This window comes from Lacerta agilis, chromosome 16, assembly GCF_009819535.1.
Source record: "Lacerta agilis isolate rLacAgi1 chromosome 16, rLacAgi1.pri, whole genome shotgun sequence".
In the NCBI taxonomy this organism is placed as follows: Eukaryota; Metazoa; Chordata; class Lepidosauria; order Squamata; family Lacertidae; genus Lacerta; species Lacerta agilis.
In genome coordinates this window covers 21,277,422-21,297,056 of record NC_046327.1, presented here as the reverse complement: position 1 = coordinate 21,297,056, position 19,635 = coordinate 21,277,422, and the positions used below count along the sequence as shown (strand labels likewise).

At 41.2% G+C, this 19,635-nt stretch overlaps 2 protein-coding genes across 2 annotated transcripts in view; one reads left to right on the top strand and one right to left on the bottom strand.

Annotated features, from left to right (window-relative positions):
* Positions 1-1,136: 1,136 nt before the first annotated feature.
* On the bottom strand, positions 1,137-4,821 carry PURG (purine rich element binding protein G). Its single transcript, XM_033173170.1, has 2 exons — positions 4,607-4,821; positions 1,137-3,297 (listed from the first exon to the last, which is right to left on the bottom strand). The coding sequence occupies exon 2, from the start codon at positions 3,282-3,284 to the stop codon at positions 2,268-2,270; it is 1,017 nt and encodes a 338-aa protein (XP_033029061.1). The 5' UTR covers positions 3,285-3,297; positions 4,607-4,821; the 3' UTR covers positions 1,137-2,267.
* A 356-nt stretch (positions 4,822-5,177) lies between these two features.
* WRN (WRN RecQ like helicase) overlaps positions 5,178-19,635 on the top strand; it is a 51,337-nt gene continuing 36,879 nt past the window's right edge. Inside the window, exons 1-13 of the mRNA XM_033173098.1 lie at positions 5,178-5,267; positions 6,662-6,762; positions 7,351-7,466; positions 8,206-8,351; positions 10,252-10,400; positions 11,994-12,143; positions 13,313-13,385; positions 14,090-14,204; positions 15,237-15,630; positions 16,535-16,621; positions 18,283-18,415; positions 18,759-18,834; positions 19,508-19,575. Coding sequence (XP_033028989.1) covers positions 6,700-6,762; positions 7,351-7,466; positions 8,206-8,351; positions 10,252-10,400; positions 11,994-12,143; positions 13,313-13,385; positions 14,090-14,204; positions 15,237-15,630; positions 16,535-16,621; positions 18,283-18,415; positions 18,759-18,834; positions 19,508-19,575 — 1,570 coding nt within the window. The 5' untranslated portion in view covers positions 5,178-5,267; positions 6,662-6,699. The remainder of the gene's footprint in view (positions 5,268-6,661; positions 6,763-7,350; positions 7,467-8,205; positions 8,352-10,251; positions 10,401-11,993; positions 12,144-13,312; positions 13,386-14,089; positions 14,205-15,236; positions 15,631-16,534; positions 16,622-18,282; positions 18,416-18,758; positions 18,835-19,507; positions 19,576-19,635) is intronic.

The window sequence follows — 19,635 nt, the reverse complement described above, 5'->3', positions numbered from 1 at the left end:
AAAAATGTTTAGGGGTACTCTCATTTTGACTCAAGAAAATCACAATTTTATAGTTTAAATTGGGAAAATAAATACAGTAAATGGACGAAAGTACAAAGTTTCACAAAATGTTTAGGGTTATGCATCCCCCTGTGTCCCCCAAGAAAAAAAGCACTGCATTTAATTAAGGGCATAGTTTATCTGAAGAAGACAACAACCTGCACCTGTAAACAGATGAAAACTGAGTCTTGTTTAGTGGAATGAGGATACAGAAATTTGGAGTGGGGTTGAGTACAGAATCCGTGGCAAATCCAGAAAACAAGATTTAGATACAATGATGCAAAATTGCACGTGCCAGTGTATAAACAAATATAAATTCTGACTGAAGTGTAAAGATACCACTTCACAGTTAGACAATTTGTATACTTTTATCAATTAAAAGTTTATATGAAGTATGCAGGATATTTCAGTGAACCATATTTAACAGGATAGGATAAAGTTACCATAAAATTCCAATAAAAACGTATTGACTGATGTAAGAATTAAACATGTTGCATATTGAGGGGGAAGGGGAAGTTCCTCATAGTGAGACGAGAGTTGTGAGAATGTGAGCATCAGGAGTTTCTACATTCATGGATCCTGTAATTTGGAATCCAACAATATCACCGTTACCATAGGCATTGGGACATGCAGTACCAAATCAGCAATATGGTAATTTAGGCTTAGACAATTCACTATATATTTAAAACATCACAAACAGTACATAGAACTCTTTCATTCAGATGTCTAATTTCCACCCCCAGAACATCTCTTAGTACACTTTTATACTAAGATGAATGTATAACCTTTCAATGATATCATGGCCCAGTAGGCCACTACTAATTAAAATAACCAAATTGGAAATCTTAGTTTTAGGTTTGACATTATTCATTAATTGTTATTTCTGAAACTAGACCAAACACTGAATAGGTCCACTTTTTATATATTGGGAAACTCACCTAAAACAGTGAAATTAAAGTCCATACATCTCCCCCCCCCCGTCACAACTGTAACACACATTTCTAAAGTTCCTTTGGTGATTTTGGTGCAAGTTCACTTTTTTCTTTTCTTTATCAATAATCAACACATAATTCTCCAGTCATCATCTTGGTATTTTAAAAAAATATTCTCATGATTGGAACTCTTGTCTCTAGATATCGCTCTACAGATCAAGATGTAACTCTACAGCATTAAGCTGGAGGATCATGGGTTAATGATTTAACAAAAGAAGTGCAGATTGTGGCCTGCAATAATAATATAGATTTGAAATGTAAGATTTAAGGGAAGTGCTGATAGCTGTTATTGAATGCTTCAACTGCACCAGTGTGAAACCAGAGATCTGTTTTGTACCAGTTAAGTGATGCACCAAAATCTCTCAAAGCATTTTCTTAAAGTATAAAGATAAAAACAACATTGTTCTACTACTTTTCCACATCACATATTTAACCTCCTTATTTTGAATTTTAATTCCAACCGTAACGACCTACTAAATTCCCACATCACAGCAACTTGCTGGAGCCCCTTAACACCACAAATACAAAAATAGCTTTTGAAATGTTGCAACATTATTTAAATAAAACTCTCCTCACATGATGTAAGCAGTCCATACAAATGGATGATTCATGATAAACATTACTCTCAAACAATCAAACATGGATTTATATTGTTGGGACACTTAAAATTAATTGGTTTATCATAAAATCAGGTAACCATGAAATTACTGGCCAATACACTATAGAGGTTTGATTCCCCCCTCCCCCATGGTTCCAATATTTTTACCATAAAGTGACCAGCAGATAGTTATTCAAAGATACCTTTCCCAATACAAGTATTTAAAATTTAAAGATCAGTTTTGGTCATAAATGCTCTATGGTTAGTATTAGAAGACATTAATTCTATCTGCCTTACTTTTATCATGTTACACTGCAACACAAACCTGATACAGATTCTTTAAAAGGTCGTACTAAGAGATTTCGCGCTATTATACACAAGTAGTCTTTTAAGACTATGAAATTATTGGAATTTTCAGAATCATTGGGTGGTTAACTATTCTCAACTATTCTGATAGAAATCACAGAGATGTTACTGGGTATAATTTAATATGACAACCAAACCCTTGTAGTATTTTATATATTGGTGTTATCTAACAACAGGGAAGAACTTACAAAAAGAAAGGCATCTTCTTCCAACTATGTATCAGTATCTGTAGCCAATTTTCTATTTTGTTTCTTGGCCAGTTGAAACACATTCTAATCAAGACCCTCTTGTTCTTCACCACTGTCCCCTCTTGTATCCATTCTTTTCTCTTTATGGCCATTGTAAATTCTCCTCATCTCCTCTTCATACTTGATAAAGTTTTCCCCAAATCTTGTCCAGGCTTTGTATGGGACAGTGATGGTGTTACGGTAGGGAGGCCTCACTTCACTTACCTTCAAAAAAATACCGTACCTGTTGGACCCCACATCAAAGTAGAACCTCTTGTTGTCTACCCTAAAGGAGGTCCCTTCTGGGAGTTCAGGAGGCTCATCACCTCCACTCCTCCTTTCTTCTATGTCTCCTTCACCATACTCTTCAATGAGCTGGACCAAAGCATCCCTGAACTCAATCATCCCCTGTGCTGGAAGGACAATAGTTTGTTCCTGTCCCAAACTGTGACCAAAATATCCTATCATGCCTGGTCCTCTAATCAAGGTCTGTCTAATCCGTAAGAATCGTCCACGTTGGTTCTCCTTCAGGTCTAGGTAATACTTCCTGTTGTCTCTTTCAATATACTCGGTTTTTAAGACGCTGTGAAGATGCTCTTCTGAGCCAACTGATGCTGGAGGTGATGGTGGGTGATGGTGTTGCCGTCTTCTTGAATCTTGTTCTTTGCCATTACTGTGATCATTCCGATGACTCTGGCTGCCTTTTAGGCCCAAATGGGCATAGTGCTCTATGAAATCTCCCAGACAATCCTTTAGCTCAGAAGCTACTGACAAGGAGAGAGTCAGCTTGCTTTTCCTGATATTGTCCTGCCTGCCTCTTCCTATCCAGACTTCTGCTATCTTCAGAAAGCGGCCTCGGGAACTCTGTTTCACATCCAAATAAAACCTCTTTTTTTGGATGTCCACTCTTTTGGAGGCCAGCTCCTGGATCTCCATGCAGCCCGCCTGAGAAGAGGAGGCAGGATAATGATACTGCTGCTGGGACTGGGAGTAAATGCTCCTGTGTAGGCCAGAGCCCCCCACACTCCTTCCTCCTCCTCCTCCTCCTCTGCCTCTCTCCATCTTTACCAATCAACTGAAAACAACAAATATATGACAAAGATGCATAACACCATAGACATCCAGCATGCCTATTCTGCTTTCCCGGCAATAGCCTCTCTGTACATAATTAATTTCACTAGAAAGCTGCTCCAGTAACACTCCTCTTGCCTTTTATTCTGACCCACAGTACTGTGGGAGTGAGGGAAAGAGAAACAGAGCCCGTTCAACCCATAACAGCTATGGATATTGCAAGGGGCAGGGAGGGATTTGGAGCCTTTCCTGACAGGGATACATTGTGGTAAAAGCTTCACATGCAAAATTTCTGAAGGTTATTAATAATGTTAAAGAGAGAGCATAAATCTTAAAAGAGAAAAGCGGTGATGTAGGGCTGCCATCCCCCTGCCCACTTTCACTGGCCCTGCTTGTGCCTTAAATAGCTTCCCGGTATATAGAAATTTAGCAGATGGAGCTTTTCCTGGCGAAGGGACTATTACAGTATTTAGAAGACATCTGATAGCAGCCCTGTATTGGGAAATTTTTAATGTTTGACATTTTACTATGTTTTTACATGTTCTGTAAGATGTCCAGAGTGGTTGGGGGAAACCCAGCCAGATGAGTCAGGTATTATTATTATTATTAATCTATGATAGCCTTCATTTGCTGAATTTCAGCATGTCAGGACTGGGATAGCTCAGCTGGCACAGCACGAGGCTCTGAATCTCAGGGTCAAGAGTTTCAGGGTGCTGGGTTCGAGCCCCACGTTGGGCAAAATATTCCTGCATCGCAGGATGGTGGGACTAGATGATTCTCGTTGTCCCTTCCAGCTCTATGATTCTAGGATACAAGATCAGGGCCAGCAAAAAAAGAAAGAAAAGGTAACCCTATACCAGCGCCCCTCTTCTGAAATTTCTGCATGTGCTGCTGCTGCCGCCGTTCAAGGCACAAGGTAGCATGCCCTTTATTGGGGATGCAGGATAAGGGGAAGGGGAAACCCCTGGAATAAATGCCTGCAAAAGGCAAAAAATTGCCACCCTCCCCGATTACGGGCCTTCTCGCCACCACAAGCCTCTCTAACTGCTCGGCTGTTTCCTCCCCCCCCCCGTCCCGCCGCCCTCGGCAACAGCCTCCCAGGGTCATAGCCAACCCCGCTTTTGTTACCACCGGGAGCAACCCTCTCCTACCCCTCCACCTGACGGAGCAGGTGACTATTCCCACGGACACCCCCTCATCTCCTCAGGCCGACATACACGGCGCTCTCCGTGCTGGGGGGGGGGGAGGCTCACCGAGCTCACCCGCCGCCATGACACGCAGGCGAGGCGGGCGTCAGGCAAGGGGATACTTACTCCATCTCTTCAGCAGCACCTCGCCGACTCCCTTCCTTCCTTCCTTCCTTCCTTCCTTCTTTCCTTCCTCGCTGGCCAGCTAGCCAGTCAGCCGCCGTTGGCCCCCGCAGCGCTCGCCTTCTCCGCGCTGCCGCCCGCAGGGAGCCGGATAGGAGCATCCCCGGCCGGGCAGGTCCTACCGCCCGCCTGTCTCACCTCACTCCTCCCGCCGCCTCAGGTCCGTTTCCTCCGCCGGGAAGCCCGGACGGAGCCCACTCCGCGCAAGTGGACGGAAGGAGCAGGGCAACGAGCGGGGAGAGGGGTCGGGGGTTCGTTTCCCGTAGCCAAAGTGTACTGGCCTCCTCTCCCGCCTCCCTTCACAGAACCGCAAACTACAAGCCCCAGAATGCCGCGCGGGTGCCAGAGGCCGGCGGGCGCGGAAAGCGCTACGCGCATGCGTCTCACCTCATTTCACCTTCTAGAGTTGACAGCGGCGGAAAAGGGAGGGAGGGCGAAGGGATGGGCTGGAGAGGCGGCAGTGACGTCATTCTGTTGCGACAGCAGCGTCGGCTGCTCGTGACGGCTTTTTAGCGGGTCTGGCGGGAAAGGTTGCTAGGATGGAGGTGAGGTTTATGCTATGGAGATGTGCAGTGGGGAGGATCCCAGGGAAGGCTTAGATTAGGTGAGTTTTCCAACGCCGAGCCTTATTCGGACTGGCAATGTCAATGACTGGGTTGAAGAAAGTTGTATGTACACGCAAAAATTGATTGTGTAACTTCTGGGCCCTCTGCACTGGTTCCATACTCTCAAAGTTACTTCAGTTTGCAATGTTGTTAGGCTGCACAGCTATGCAGTTACTTGGCAGCAAGTTATATTTTATAAAACGGGAGGAGGGCTCACTTCTGGGGAAACGTGTATGATATTAGGCTAAACAAAATATAAAAAATCCTTCCAGTAGCACCTTAGATACCAACTAAGTTTGTTAATGGTATGAGCTTTCGTGGGCATGCACACTTCTTCTGAAGAAGTGTTCTTCTGAAGAAGTGTGCATGCACACGAAAGCTCATACCATTAACAAACTTAGTTGGTCTCTAAGGTGCTACTGGAAGGATTTTATTTATTTTGTTTCGACTACGGCAGATCCTACCTACCTGTAACTAATATTAGGCTGTAAGACTACAAATATTCCTAAGCACACTTTCTGTGGAATAAGTCCTGTTTACCTTTCATAGACCTATATCTGGGTATGTGTATCTAATACTGCTCTTCTGCAAGTTGGTTATCTTACTTATGCATATACAGTATTTGATCATGAAGCTGAATGTGTGAACTGACTTCTTTGGAGGAGGGGGAATGTGTTCTGTGTTTGTGGTGATACACATATGCAGGTGATAAATATACATGTGTGAATCCTCAAGGTGTCTAGATCTTTTTAACACCTGTTCTTTTTGAACTGCCAGAGGAGGTGACAGGACTTAGGTATGGATATCTTTAAAATGTAGAAGTACTCCGGTTTTAGCATGGTGTAAAGTAGTGCCTGTTCTTTGCAGGAAGTGTGGCTTTTTCCCTGTGGAAACCAAAATATGGCCACAATCTTATAATTGCTTTCCTGAGAGTATGGGTTATTGAGCTCAGTGCAATTTACTTCTGCCAAAGATTGTGAACGAAAGGGAAGCATGCTTCACATTGAGGCCTGCTTGAAATATTTCCTCTGTTAAATGTTTGTCATGTTTCAGTTAGAAATAATGTTAAGCTTCTTACCATGACAGAAATGAGATCCATCTGTGCTTCATGAGCTAATAGCATGAACCTAACCATGTCCACTCAGGAGTAGGTGCTATTAAATTAAATGGGGCTTATTCCCACATGAATGGGATTATGATTGCAATTTAACAGTTCCTCCTTTGAATCTTTTACTTTGAAGCAATATCTTTTCTTTATGTTATTTACTTATGTGGAAAATTTATATTCTGACTTTCCCCCAAATAATTGATTGGAATAGATTGACTTATGTCACACAAATAATTTCATATTAGACTGAGCCTAGTTGCATACTTGTTATTTCTTCTATTTCAGTTAACATACAAATCCAAACAAATAAATTTGATAGGAATATGGATTCTTCATCAAATAAACTACCTCAGTGGATGACGGAACAGGCCAAAGGGGACAAAAAGGTAGGGAATGGGAATATGCTTGATTCACACAAGAGAACAAGAACAGAAAAAAGCAGTAAAAAGTAGCAGACTCTGAAATGCAGCACTGATTATACTTCTGTGTGCAGTTTCTAATAGCAAATCACATAGATATTTTTCCCTTTCACTATGTCATTAAAACTACTGCATTTCTTAGATTTATTATGTCCCGAATAGTGTTGATGTTAGCTTGATACCATTGCTCATGAGGACTGGGTATTGTGATTGCATGACCTGAAAAGTATTCCAGCAGAACAGTCATCAGTGACTCCTTAAGGTTTGCAGGTTGAGTAGTGGAGATTGATGACATGGCATATGGTGTCTATGACATAGCAAATTTCTGTGTTGGAAGATGTATATGTTTTACATATGCATGGGGCAAAGCATTTTCTTGGTATGCATTGGATGCATTAACTTCTCTAATTACCTACCAACAGAAATTGATGTGATGCTTTTGTAACATGGACAATAAGGCAAGTGCACTGTGACCTATGCCAGTAGGATTGATCTGAAAAACCATTTCTTAAACATCCTTTACAACAAGCTCTCTTTTACATTTTTATGAACCAGAATAATCCAGTCCATCGGAGTGTCCTGGAAGACAACCTTCCCTTCTTAGAATTCCATGGTTCCGTTGTTTACAGCTATAATGCAAATGATTGTTCCCTACTCTCAGAGGACATTGTGTAAGAGACTGAAAGTTTAATTTAAACTGCTAACCCTATGGCATTTCATTTTTGTAAGCTAAAAAAACAAAGATTTTATGTTCATTAGGCTGTTATAGACAAATCTGATCCAAATGTGGGAGCCACCTCCAAAATCTAAGAATAAGGGCCATTAATTGAAAGAGGTATGATGTCCTCAATATTTCTCTCTCCCCCACTCTCTCTCTCTCACACACAATCAATAAAAAAATGAAGAACACCCCCCCCCCTTGCAAAGATTTATATAGTCTTTCATGTCAAGTTAGTACTAAGGATCCTTGCAAGTACAGTGGAACCCTGGGTTACGCATGCGATCTGTTCCGGGTTGCCGTGTGTAACGTGGGCATGCGTAACTTGAACGCATGTAAAAAAAACCGAAAACCCGGAAGTCACGCAATTTGAGTGCTTCTGCGCATGCGCAAAGTGCGCAGAAGTGTTCTGCGAATCCGGCGGTTGCGCGCTCCGGAAAACACTTCTGGGGGGCAGGAGTGTATATCCCGAACGTACGCAACACGGAGCGCACGCAACATGAGGTATGATTGTACTAGTTCTGGCACAGAACTGATAAAATAGTCATGCAGTATTTCTTGAAAGAAGAAAAGACACTTAACAAATATTACCTGTGCAAATCTATGCCCTCTAGGTTTAGAAAGGCTTGCTTCTGAATAATCCTGCACAGGATTGCACTGTACTAATCCTGTTAATACTTTTTATCTTCTAGTACAACCTTATCTTATGGAGCTGCGTTAGGATTTGACATTGAATGGCCGCCATGCTACACTAAAGGGAAGGAAGGCAAAGTTGCTTTAATCCAACTCTGTGGGTCTGAACAAAAGTGCTATTTGTTTCACATCTCTTCTATGGCAAGTCAGTACTGTGCTAGTTAATCTCTCAACAAAATGTGCTTGTTAAGTTGTCCTTTCATCTAAGCTGTAGCTCAGTTTGCTTTGTTGAACACTATTTTGTAAAGCAGCAAAAGGCCTGCTCTCAAACTAGTAGGACGTTTTGTACCCTGGCAGTCCAAACTCTGTACCAATAAAAGATGGACTTGCTTAACTTACGCAATGTGAGAACCTTCTTGGTGGATTTCAGTGTTCAGGGAGGTTATGTAACCCCTCCCACATTGGAATACCAGCCAAATATATAACTCTATATAACTGTATCATGGAGTTCTACTGCATATGTATACAGTAGTACAGACCCATGCTGAGTATTTTGCAGTTGTGGAGGGAGAGAAGTTCTCACTATGTCAAGTGTGATATCTACCTGAACGGATCCTTATCCCCATGATGTGATAATCTTTTCTGCTGTAGCAAATCTGATCAAACAGCATGGTTTTGTTTCAGACAAAATATCGTTTTTATTGATGTGTAAACTGGAAAGTTCACAGGTGTCAGTTTAGCACAACAATTTAGATTGCTTCATTCTGTTGAGGGAGGAGAGAGTAGGATTTTTAGTGCAGAAGGAAGTACAGTTGGAATTTATAATTTCACTGCATATCTCTGCCTGTACAGTGCCACTTCTTTTATTTCCCAGGTAAAAAAGAAGCAATATCTGGAAATGGGCATTCAGCATTTTTCTGCTGTGTAGGAAAGACATGTTCAAATTTCCTGCTACTGCTTTTCTTGGTTTCCAGGGCCTTCCAGGTCCAAAGTGGTGGCAGAAAGAGAATATTATTGCAGCTACTTGTTGAGAGTGCTTTAAAAATCAATCCCTCTTCCCAGGGATCTCTGGGAATTGTAGCTCTCTGAGGGAAATATGGGTATCTTAACTCCTCTCTGCATTCTTGACAAACTATATTTTCCCATGTTTCTCACTGATGCCATGAATGTATAAAGTGGTATCATAGTGCTTTAAATGTGGGGTGCTGGTGGGACCAAAGACTGTGTGGCTGTTCCTGAACTGGAAAAATAGTTTTGGCTGCAGTTTTCTGTTCCTAGCTAGGGATTTTTGGGGACACCAATTCCTCAGCTGCTGGTGTTTCTTGTCCTCACTTAGGTCAGGTTGTTTGGGGAGGTGACACTGGTTTCTTCATGCTTGTTTCTATTGCTCCCACTGAGCCTGTGAACCAAAGCTCAGTGTTTCAAATTCTACTATCCATTATGTATCAATGCATACACAGTACTTCAACTCTGTAGCTCAGGGGTAGGCAACCTAAGGCCCGTGGGCTGGATGCGGCCCAATCGTCTTCTCAATCTGGCCCGTGGACAGTCCGGGAATCAGAATGTTTTTAATGAGTAGAATGTGTCCTTTTATTTAAAATGCATATCTGGGTTACTTGTAGGGCATAGGAATTCGTTCATTCCCTCCCCCTCCCCAAATATAGTCCAGCCCACCACATGGTCTGACGGACGGTGGACCGGCCCACGGCTAAAAATGGTTGCTGACCCCTGCTGTAGCTAATATTCATGTCTCCTATATGTTTCTGGGCTGAACCTAAGTTCTTTTGAATTTGTGAGCAGTATCTAGATCAGCTGGTGAATATGGGCAGAATTCTCTTGGGAGGAAGGGTGGGCTAAAAAAAAGTAATGAAATATTCTGTTGTTTGTCCAGCACTTCTAGCTGAAAATATCTTTTTGTGTGTGTTTGTGTAGGTAATTTAATGTATAGCTGAGGTGGTGCAGCTGTGATAGAGATCAGAACAACATATAATTTACTTCTTTCTTTAAAAAAAAAGCATTGTGAGAAGCCTAAGGTTACATTAAATAGATAGGATATACATTCCTTAAGTGGTTATTTTAAAAATGTGCATACTTGATCTTTTCAGACTTCCCTTTGGCACTAAAAAAATTGCTTGAAAGTAACACTATTAAAAAAGTTGGGGTTGGTATCGAAGGGGATAAATGGAAGCTGATGCGTGATTTTGAAATCAAATTGGAGAGTCTTGTGGACCTGGCTGACCTTGCTAATGAAAAGGTAATAATAATCCACTCTTTGCTATTAGAGGGGATACTCAACAGAAAAGTTATAGAAAATCAGCTATGTAGGCGAGAAGCCCTATGCTGTGTATTTAAACTAACCTTGCTGAATGAATCTCCTGCAGTTAGTGATATACAAGGTTTTAAATGTAAAACACGGTAAAATGAAAATGGATATCCCATAATGAGATCCTTTTAGGATCAATATTTATATTGTGCCAAATACTTTCTTCTCCATTGCTTTTGCTTATTGGACTGTATTTCCATTGTGCATTATATGAAACTTTGTGATTTTTAAAATAATAATAATATTGAGGAACTACTATGGTTGCTGGCCTCAGATCCGCCCAGTGCAAAGAATTCATTTCCCAGACTATGAATCTATAGGAATTTAGAGAGACTGAGAATGGACCATCTCAGTAGCTAGAAATTTCACTTTCCACAAATCTGGGATGAGGAGCCTTCTTGCTTGTCACTTGAGTATTGTTTGGCCAGGGTTCATTGAGTTCTCATGTAATGTGTTGGGTTTCTGGAACTCTCTGCTCCAAAGTCACAAAACACAGGAACATAGGAAGCTGCCTTATACTGAGTCAGACCAATGGCCCATTTAGCTTAGTATTGTCTACATTGGCCGGCAGTAGTTCTCCAGGGTTTCTAGCAGGGATCTCTCCCGGCCCTACCTGGAGATGCCAGGGATTGAACTTGGGGACTTCTGCATGCAAGGCAGAGGCTCTATCACTGAGCTATGGCACACCGAGCCTTATGTGATGAATATTTTCAGCTAATGATACAGAACTTTACTCTTATTCAGCTGATACATCTATTCATTCTGGTACACTGTCTTGCCAAATGCAAGGTGGTTCTTTTAAAAGTGATTCAGAAGCAATACAAAACACAAGTGAGTGAAAATAAGGTTTTATTCCTAAACAACAAGCAATATATACATACCAAACATGCACTTCTATCTGCCACTTGGAAGCCCTCAAGATGTGGCAAAGTGACTCTCCCAGGTAGCCTCAGTTTGCACAGCCCTGCAGCCAATCAGTCTGTGCACAACCTTCTGAAAAACTCTGCCCATAGATAGCCACCTCCAATGCCTCACTTTCCAATAACAATTTCCAACATCAAAGAAGGTTCCCAGCACTATCCTGTCAGACTGAATAAGGCAGCTGTGTGTTGGGCTTCACCGCCTCCCAACTGATTAGGACATCAAAAACTGTTCTCACACCATCAAAAACTTAACAGCTGCGAGGGAGGGGGAAGGAACAGAGGCAAGAAGGGTAACCATGTTAGAATCACTAACTCCTCAAATATGCATTTTGTCTTCTGGATGGATTTCCCATACACACACTTAATTGCAGCATGGCTCACGTTAAAGGTAGCTGATTAAAGGTTTTGTATCATGAAATTCTTTCACAGCCTATTGCTCCACTTAACCTCTGTTTTAAAATTTAGTGTGTTCTCTGAACACATTTTAAGCCTGCGATTTAGATTTATTCCATCTCTATCTGAAATATATCAATGTGCACTTATTTTCTGATGCAGTCGCAAAAACAGCTTGCACTTAATGGTTGCAACTTATTTTGTTTAGCTCAAATGTAAAGAGGTATGGAGCCTGAACAACCTTCTGAAGCATCTATTCCACAAACAGCTTTTGAAAGACAAATTGGTCCGTTGTGGTAACTGGAAGCAGTTTCCCCTTACAGAGGAGCAAAAGCTGTACGCCGCTACCGATGCTTATGTATGTACTAAGAAGCTTATATTTTTCTAGGTGACGTCTGGCAGTATGCAATTTGCAAGCTTACTATGGCCTGGTTTGGATGATCGGCTTAATATGCCAAGATGTGGATGAGCCTTTTGTCTGAGTACACAGCCCCTACTCTCTTCCTTTCTCAGAGTCCCGTGAATTAACCCAGAACTCTACTGCCAGCAATAGTTTCCTGTTTGAGCCTACCAAAGACACTTACTTTCCCTTGGTAGTGCTGAAGTGATCTTCTGTAGAGAGCAGCATCCTCTCCTGTCTCCTATAAGCCATATCCCAGAATTGCAAAGTCACATGGGGGATATGGTGTTGTTCCTTGATATTTGTTGGCACCGTAACATTTTGCTTTTAAAAAATAGAAGCAACTGATAGGGGTGAGAATCAGTGGCTTTGGCCAATGTTACAGGCTCCCTCAATTCTCTGATTAAAAGAAGTGTTAAGCCACACAGAAGGTGGAGAGAATATTTCTTGGATGGCATCCCAGCTACGTAGGACTGAGCTGCCAAAAGGAAACAGAAATGGCTTCTGATTCAATCTGGAAGCTTCTGGTCATAATTAACTTTCATGAAATAGAATTCTGTATTAACCATGCATCGTTAATTTTACATGAAGCTGCCTGCCAGTTAAGGGCATCATTCTCTCAGTATCCCTGACATCAGAGATCAGGCAGGTGGCATCTGTGGAAGGGGTTTTCTCCATGGTGGTGCCTTTACATTGAATTGATCCCCCCAGGGCTCCTTGCCTAATGCTTAGACTAATGAATTCTAAGTGCCAGGCCAAGACCTTATTTCCCTGGGTTTTTAATGACTAAGTTACCTTTTTGCTGTCCACTGAGATTCCCACCCAGTTCCACTTTTTATTTAAACTGTATTAAGCTGTTTCCCTGTTGTTTTATGGTTTTATAATTTTAAAAATGGTTCATTATTGTTATTTTAAATTGTATACATCCTTGAAAATTCTTATTATGAGTTGTAACAGTTTTTTTTTTAAAAATAGTTGAGCACAGTATTAAAAGAAAGCTCACTGTTAAGATACTAATCAAAAATTTTTTTGAGAGGGAGATAGGTAGCTTTAAATTATATGGACTGAGAAAAAATGTTAAGCATTACCTTTTGCATTAAACAGTTTTATTTGCTCTTACGTTGTAGGCTAGCCTTCTCATTTACCAAAAACTGGTGAACATGAGTACTTCTAAGCAGATGCAAGTTAGTGCAGAAAAAGGTGAGCTTCAACGTAAACCATAATGAGGTTCTACCCACCCCCACTTTCAACCTCTGTTGTCTTTCCTCTTTTCCTAAAATGCATTGGGCAACGTGATAAGACACAGTTCATACTGTGTGTATTATCAGAGCTGTGGGAAAATAGAGTGGGTATGGTCATATACTTGAATGAAACCGCATACTATTTGGTATACATAGCAATACCTTGCACACCTCAAAAGGTGTCCCTTTTAGATTGGAAAGATTGCTAGCATGACTTTCCCATGACTATATTTTACAAAAAGCATGGAGGTGTGGTGGGGAGTCTTTTAAAAGGCATTGCATATTTCTATACAATTGGAAGATTAGGGTGTATACTATGACCCATTTAAGAATGACCAGAAAGATTTAAGCATGCATATGAAACACGTTAGGAGAATTCTGTGTCTATCTGAAAAAGCCCAGAGTGGAAGCTCATTTAAAAGCAATCATTGTGATACCCCTTATTTTGTGAGCAGGCTGGAAATTTAAAGGGAAGTAAATCGCTATTAAAACAATGAATTTTATTTTATTTTATTTTATTTTATTTTATTTTATTTTATTTTATTTTATTTTATTTATTATTTCAAAGCCAGGTAACTGGAAAAGAGCACATAGTGGTTGGTAAAAATAATGTTCACATTGACCTTTCCTCCCCTCCCCCCCCAAAAAAAACCAAACAAACAGATGGGGCCCTATTGCCAAGTGAAATGAAGAAGGAATTGGCATCTTTATCACAGGAGATGGCGGATTTAGCAAATAATCTTCCTGGCACTTTTGGACAATCAACAAACGTTCAAAGGTTAGGTGTTGTTTCCTTTATTAATGGTATGTGTTCCTTCTCAGAAAATTAATGATCTAATTGAGTCAGTGCACTATTTGTATGTTTACGAAATCACATAAGTTAAGTGGGCTTGATCAGACAAAACCATAGACAGGCCTTCTATACTTGTACCAGGACGTCTGTACTTGCACCGTAGCTTTTTGGGCCTAATTTTTTACCACATTTCCTTTTACTCCTTAAAAAAATCTTTTTAACAATGTTGGGAGACCCCCTGAATGTATTTTATAGAGCAGGGGTCAGCAACCTTTTTCATCCGTGGGCCGGTCCACCGTCCCTCAGACCATGTGGTGGGGGCCGGACTATATTTTTTGGGGGGCGGGGATTGAACAAACTCCTATGCCCCACAAATAACCCAGAGATGCATTTTAAATAAAAGGACACATTCTACTCATGTAAAAACACACTGATTCCCTGGCCATCTGCAGGGCGGATTGAGAAGCCAATTGGGCCGCATCTGGCCCACGGGCCTTAGGTTGCCTACCCCTGGTATAGAGCATCAAGAAATGTTTCATGTGCTGTTGGCCTTTAAGGTGTGCTTGACTGGAATGCAGAGCAAGTTTTTTTTAAATTGTGGTGCCCAGATTATAAGAGATTGAGTTGTATCCCCGCCTCTTCTGAACTGTGAAAACATCTTTATTTTGTCTGACTTTTAGTCCGAGATAAATTTCCATTCTCCTCTAGCTTGTTGATTATATTTTTAGTGATCCCTTTTCCTTCTTGGTTTTAACTGTATCTTTTAAGATCTGTTTTTTTAATGTAATTGAATAACCTTTGTTTTTTAATTGAAAGGTGCTTTGGAATATGTTTCTAAGTGCTAAAATGTGGGCAATAGGTAACTGAATTGTACATATGGTTTTCGGGATCCTACCAAGAATGGGGAGTGCATTTAGATCAGACCAAGAATGCATCCAAGTTTGCATTAACCCTCTCTGGATAAATCCATCAAGCCCATTTTGACGTTTGCTCTGCCATTTTGACATTCTTTAATAGAGCTGCAGAAATTTTGGCTGCCGTGTCAGAAAACATCAAGGCTTTAAGAAAAGAGCTGCTTGTTGAGCCTACCTGCCGGATGGAGTTGGGAGATACTACAGATTCAGAAATGATTTGCGGTAATGAAGAAAAAACTGAAATGTCAGACTTTACTTCCAAGGTCACGCCTGAGTCAGTCAATCGTGTGGGTCACAAACTAGTCCAAAAGGAAGCCCTAATGGAAGGTGAAGCAGAAATTAATAAGAAAAAACAAGTAGATGATGCTTCGAACAGTGGACCTAAAGCTGTGGTGGGAGAATGCTTAATGTCGCTAGATATAACTGAATACGAACTTCAAATGTTGGAGCGTCAGGCTGAGGATGAGCTGCTAAATGAAACGGCTTGTATGTCTAAGGTGAGTCTATCTGGATAATGGTCTAAGAAAAGTAATACAGTGGAACCTCAGTTGCCGAACGCTTCAGAAGCCAAACAAATCAGAACACGAACATCAACAACCCGGAAATGAATGCTTCCGTTTTTGAACGATTTTTGGAAGTCAAACGGCTTCCAAGGTGCGTTTCTCCATTTTTTCAGTGGATTTTGCCGACTGGCAATTGCGCCTCGGTTGTTGAATGGTCTTCCGGAACGGATTACGTTTGACCACAAGGTTCCACTGTAATGTTTAATCTATTAACAACCAGATATTTCTCCCCAATTTCAGTAGGGCTGCAACAACTGAAGCAGTATTGTATGAGACATGGGCAGGGTCTGCTTGCTTCTAGAAATCTGAGAAACCTCACAGCGTTGTTCCGCATCTGGAGAGACTGATGTTGCTTTGATCTCCCTTTGGGGACGTGCTGTTTGAGTTTTGGATGTTTTCTATCCTTTTCTTGTCTGAATAAGCCTGTTATGTCACCTTTTTTCAGGCTGGGGGCCTGTGTTTTCTCTTGTGACAAAATATCGGACTTTTAAACCCCTCTCCTAATTCAATAATAAGGCTTTGCATAACCCTTTTTGTATTACAAGGGTCTCCAACATTTATGGGGGGAAATGCTGTGAGCATGAGCCACACATGACTGCTATGGGGCATGGTATAGCACAAAGTGGCTGCTTTGGGGGATGGCATAATGGCCGTCACATCTAAATGAACAGAAAAAGAGACAGAACTACAAAATGGTTACAGACGTGCCCCTTGGCCCCCCCCACCTCAGTTGCCCTATCAGTGGGGGGAAAGGCACAAACAGCCATTGTCATGTTCGTTCACAGAGAGAAGCAACAGCGAAATAGAAACTGCACTCACTTTGAAATATTCCTTTTAGGATTTACCAGTAAGCCATATAGAGGATGAAGAGGATTCTCTTTGCACCATTGAAAGTGATGATGAACTCGAAATGGAGATGCTTAAAGTAGGTGTTTGAAAATCTACTTAGCAGTTTTTAAAGTGCTTTCAGGAAACATTTGATAATGTTTCTGTTAAAAATCAGGTAAAAGTACAGTGGTACCTCGGAAGTCGAACAGAATCCGTTCCGGAAGCCCGTTCGACTTCCAAAACGTTCAGAAACCGAGGTACGGTTTCTGATTGGCTGCTGGAAGCTGCGTCAGACGTTCGGGTTCCAAAGAATGTTCGCAAACTGGAAAACTCACTGGCTAGGAACAGTATTTTACTGTGTGCACATTTTTGCTGCTTTTAATAAAGGCCCACAAAGGCAGTGGCGTTCTGATTAGAGAGGCAGAAAAGCAGCTATGTCGCCTAAATGAAAGTGAGAACGTAGCATGTTTTGGGAAACGGGAGCTGGAAACATGGGGAACCACTTATACAACAAGGTCTCAGTTGCTCGTGCTGCCCCCTCCCAGAGAGTTTATGGTAATTCAGGGTTTACACGAACAGTAAAATACTGTTTATGAACAGTAAAATTCATGGAAAAATATAATGGAAATGTCCAACCCCACCCTTGTCCTGTTGTTGATGGATAAAATTGTGTATTTTTTCTAGAGGGTTCTTCTACATTGGTTTTTGTGTGTGTATGGGGTGGGAATTGCATTGCCGGGCTTTAACTTTCTGGCTGCTCTCTGCCTCACCTTGCATGCCTGGGATCATTGGATCCCAGTCAAGGCTTGATTTTGCTGAGTATCAATTACCCGAGTATCTAGGAGTTCTCCTGATCCTCCCTGTGCCAATTAGTATCTTTCTGGCTAGTTAGATTTTAATTCTCAATTATTTAATTAAATACCCACTATAGAGAGAAGCTTTGAAGCTTGGTTATATTGAGATAAGGAAGCAAGGGTTGGAATGAGTTGTTAAGCATCCCTATCATGTATTTGGGGTTGCTTGTCTGTCTGTGGTATAACAAATAATTGTATTGAATGTGGCTGGGAAAAGTTAGAAATCCCAGGGATGAGGCTTGGGTCTCTTCCATTTTCTCACGACGTCCGTTACAAAATAATGGCTGCTGTCTTTTAATTTTTTAACTTTTGTTTCAATTGTCTGTTTTTTTCTGTTATAGCATGTTTTTGTAAATATGTTGCTTTTTGGATTAAATAAGTTTTTTTGAGAGAGAAGGTTTTTTAAAGAGAGAGAGAGAGAGCGCTAGCTCTTAGTCATGTGCTTTGCCAGGTTGTATTTCCTCCACTGAAGAAGTTTGTATTTGGTATTGTATGTTTGACTGGAGCCATTGAGAAAATGTTTGACAAGCAAGAATCGACTTTTAATAACAGTGAACACTGGTGCAGTTTAGCGAAATGAAACACTGCCTCTTCTCTTGTGCCTTAACAGCAACTTGGTATGAAGAAATCAACTTGCTGCTGGAGCTTTTTCTTGATGGGCAGATAAAGTGATAGAACTAATTGCAACTTTCCCCACCAACTTTTCCATTTCTTTGTAATGGAATGTTATTTTTCCAGCCTAGAGTCATTCTATTGATAGGGTTTATGAGCTCATTAACTAAACTAAAAAAACAAACAAAACAGGTGCGATCAAATGTAACTTAACTCCAGTATGATAGCTACCTCTGATTTATTGGCATCTTTTGATCTAAGAGTGTGTTAACTTGTCCAATCTCTTCTCCAGTCTTTAGAAGACATAGACAAGCACAATATAGATTTCACAGATTCGACCCTGGATAAATCCAAGAGGCAAAATGAGCTCACTGCAGATGATAATGATGAAGATGAAGGCATTGAGGAAGAGGAGGAAAGTTGGGGTAAATATTTTTTTTAAAAAAACACTTTAAAGATTTGTTAAAATATATCCAAAGAACCACCTATCTAGTTCTGCACTTCAAAGTGAACTTGTATTTCTCCAAAGAGAAGCTAAGACAAACCTCCAAGTTTCAAGAGCAATTTATAATAAAGCATGGGGAATCTGCTGTTTAGGGGTGGCGAAGAAACCAGAATTCTCACTGAGCATGCCTACAATAGTTAGTTAGACCCCAATCACTATAATAAATTAAAATGGAGACCTAGCTACAAGAACTGCTTCTCATGACTTCACTAGATTTTGTACATTCTTTAGCTCTGAATCTTGTGTTTTCTGTGTTTTCAAAGATTCCTACTTGCCTAGACCCAACGATAAACAAATTGCTTGCCTAAAGATGTATTTTGGACATGCAAATTTTAAACCGTAAGTTTTGTTGTTTTCCTTTCCTATACACAGCAATAGGAAGGGATCTGTGCATTGTATTTGCCATGTAAACATATATCCCTGTGGCAGTTCCCTTGCCCCAGCTGTATTGCTGAATAGGGCAAACCATGTGGGTTGTGACCAGCATGGATAGTGCAGTGGTCTTTAAGCTGTGTTGCTTGGAACATATGGTGGGCTCTGCAATGATGAGATCAGTGCTGGTGGAGTGGGCTCCCTGAAAACAGTGGGCAAGTTATCCACCTCCCTGTGCAGTGCATAGGGCCAGGGGAGTGTTGCGTTAGGTGTCTTCTAGGGCACACTCATGGTGCAAATGAGATGATAGTGACATGGCCAGTGGAACAGGAACAGGACTAGCGGCATGTATAGGCAGGCAGGGACAATGAGGAATTGACTTGTTGCAAAGGTGACATGGATGGCTGGATGTTTTTGTGATAGAAGGCAGAGGAAGGGAGACACCAAGGAGAACAATCCCTGGAGCTCTGCTCTATTCCGAATTCCTTAGCTGGAATAGCTGAGTCGATAGAGCATAGAAGACTCGGCTTTCTGTAAAAAGAAACTTGTATGTTGCACATGAGAGAGTGAATGCTAAGTTGCTGAATAAGACTCAAATGAGCGTTGAACGTATTGTGTCATGTTTTTCCTGAACTTTAAGGGTCCAATGGAAAGTGATCTCTTCGGTTTTGCAAGACAGAAGAGACAACCTTGTTGTCATGGCAACTGGTGAGCTGCATATATTTTTTCACAGGATGTCATATAAGGGATATTTAATAAACCCATGAA

Bases quoted from the DNA above. Each gene is read 5' to 3' on its own strand.
- PURG (XM_033173170.1), bottom strand. From the start codon at position 3,284: ATGGAGAGAGGCAGAGGAGGAGGAGGAGGAGGAAGGAGTGTGGGGGGC.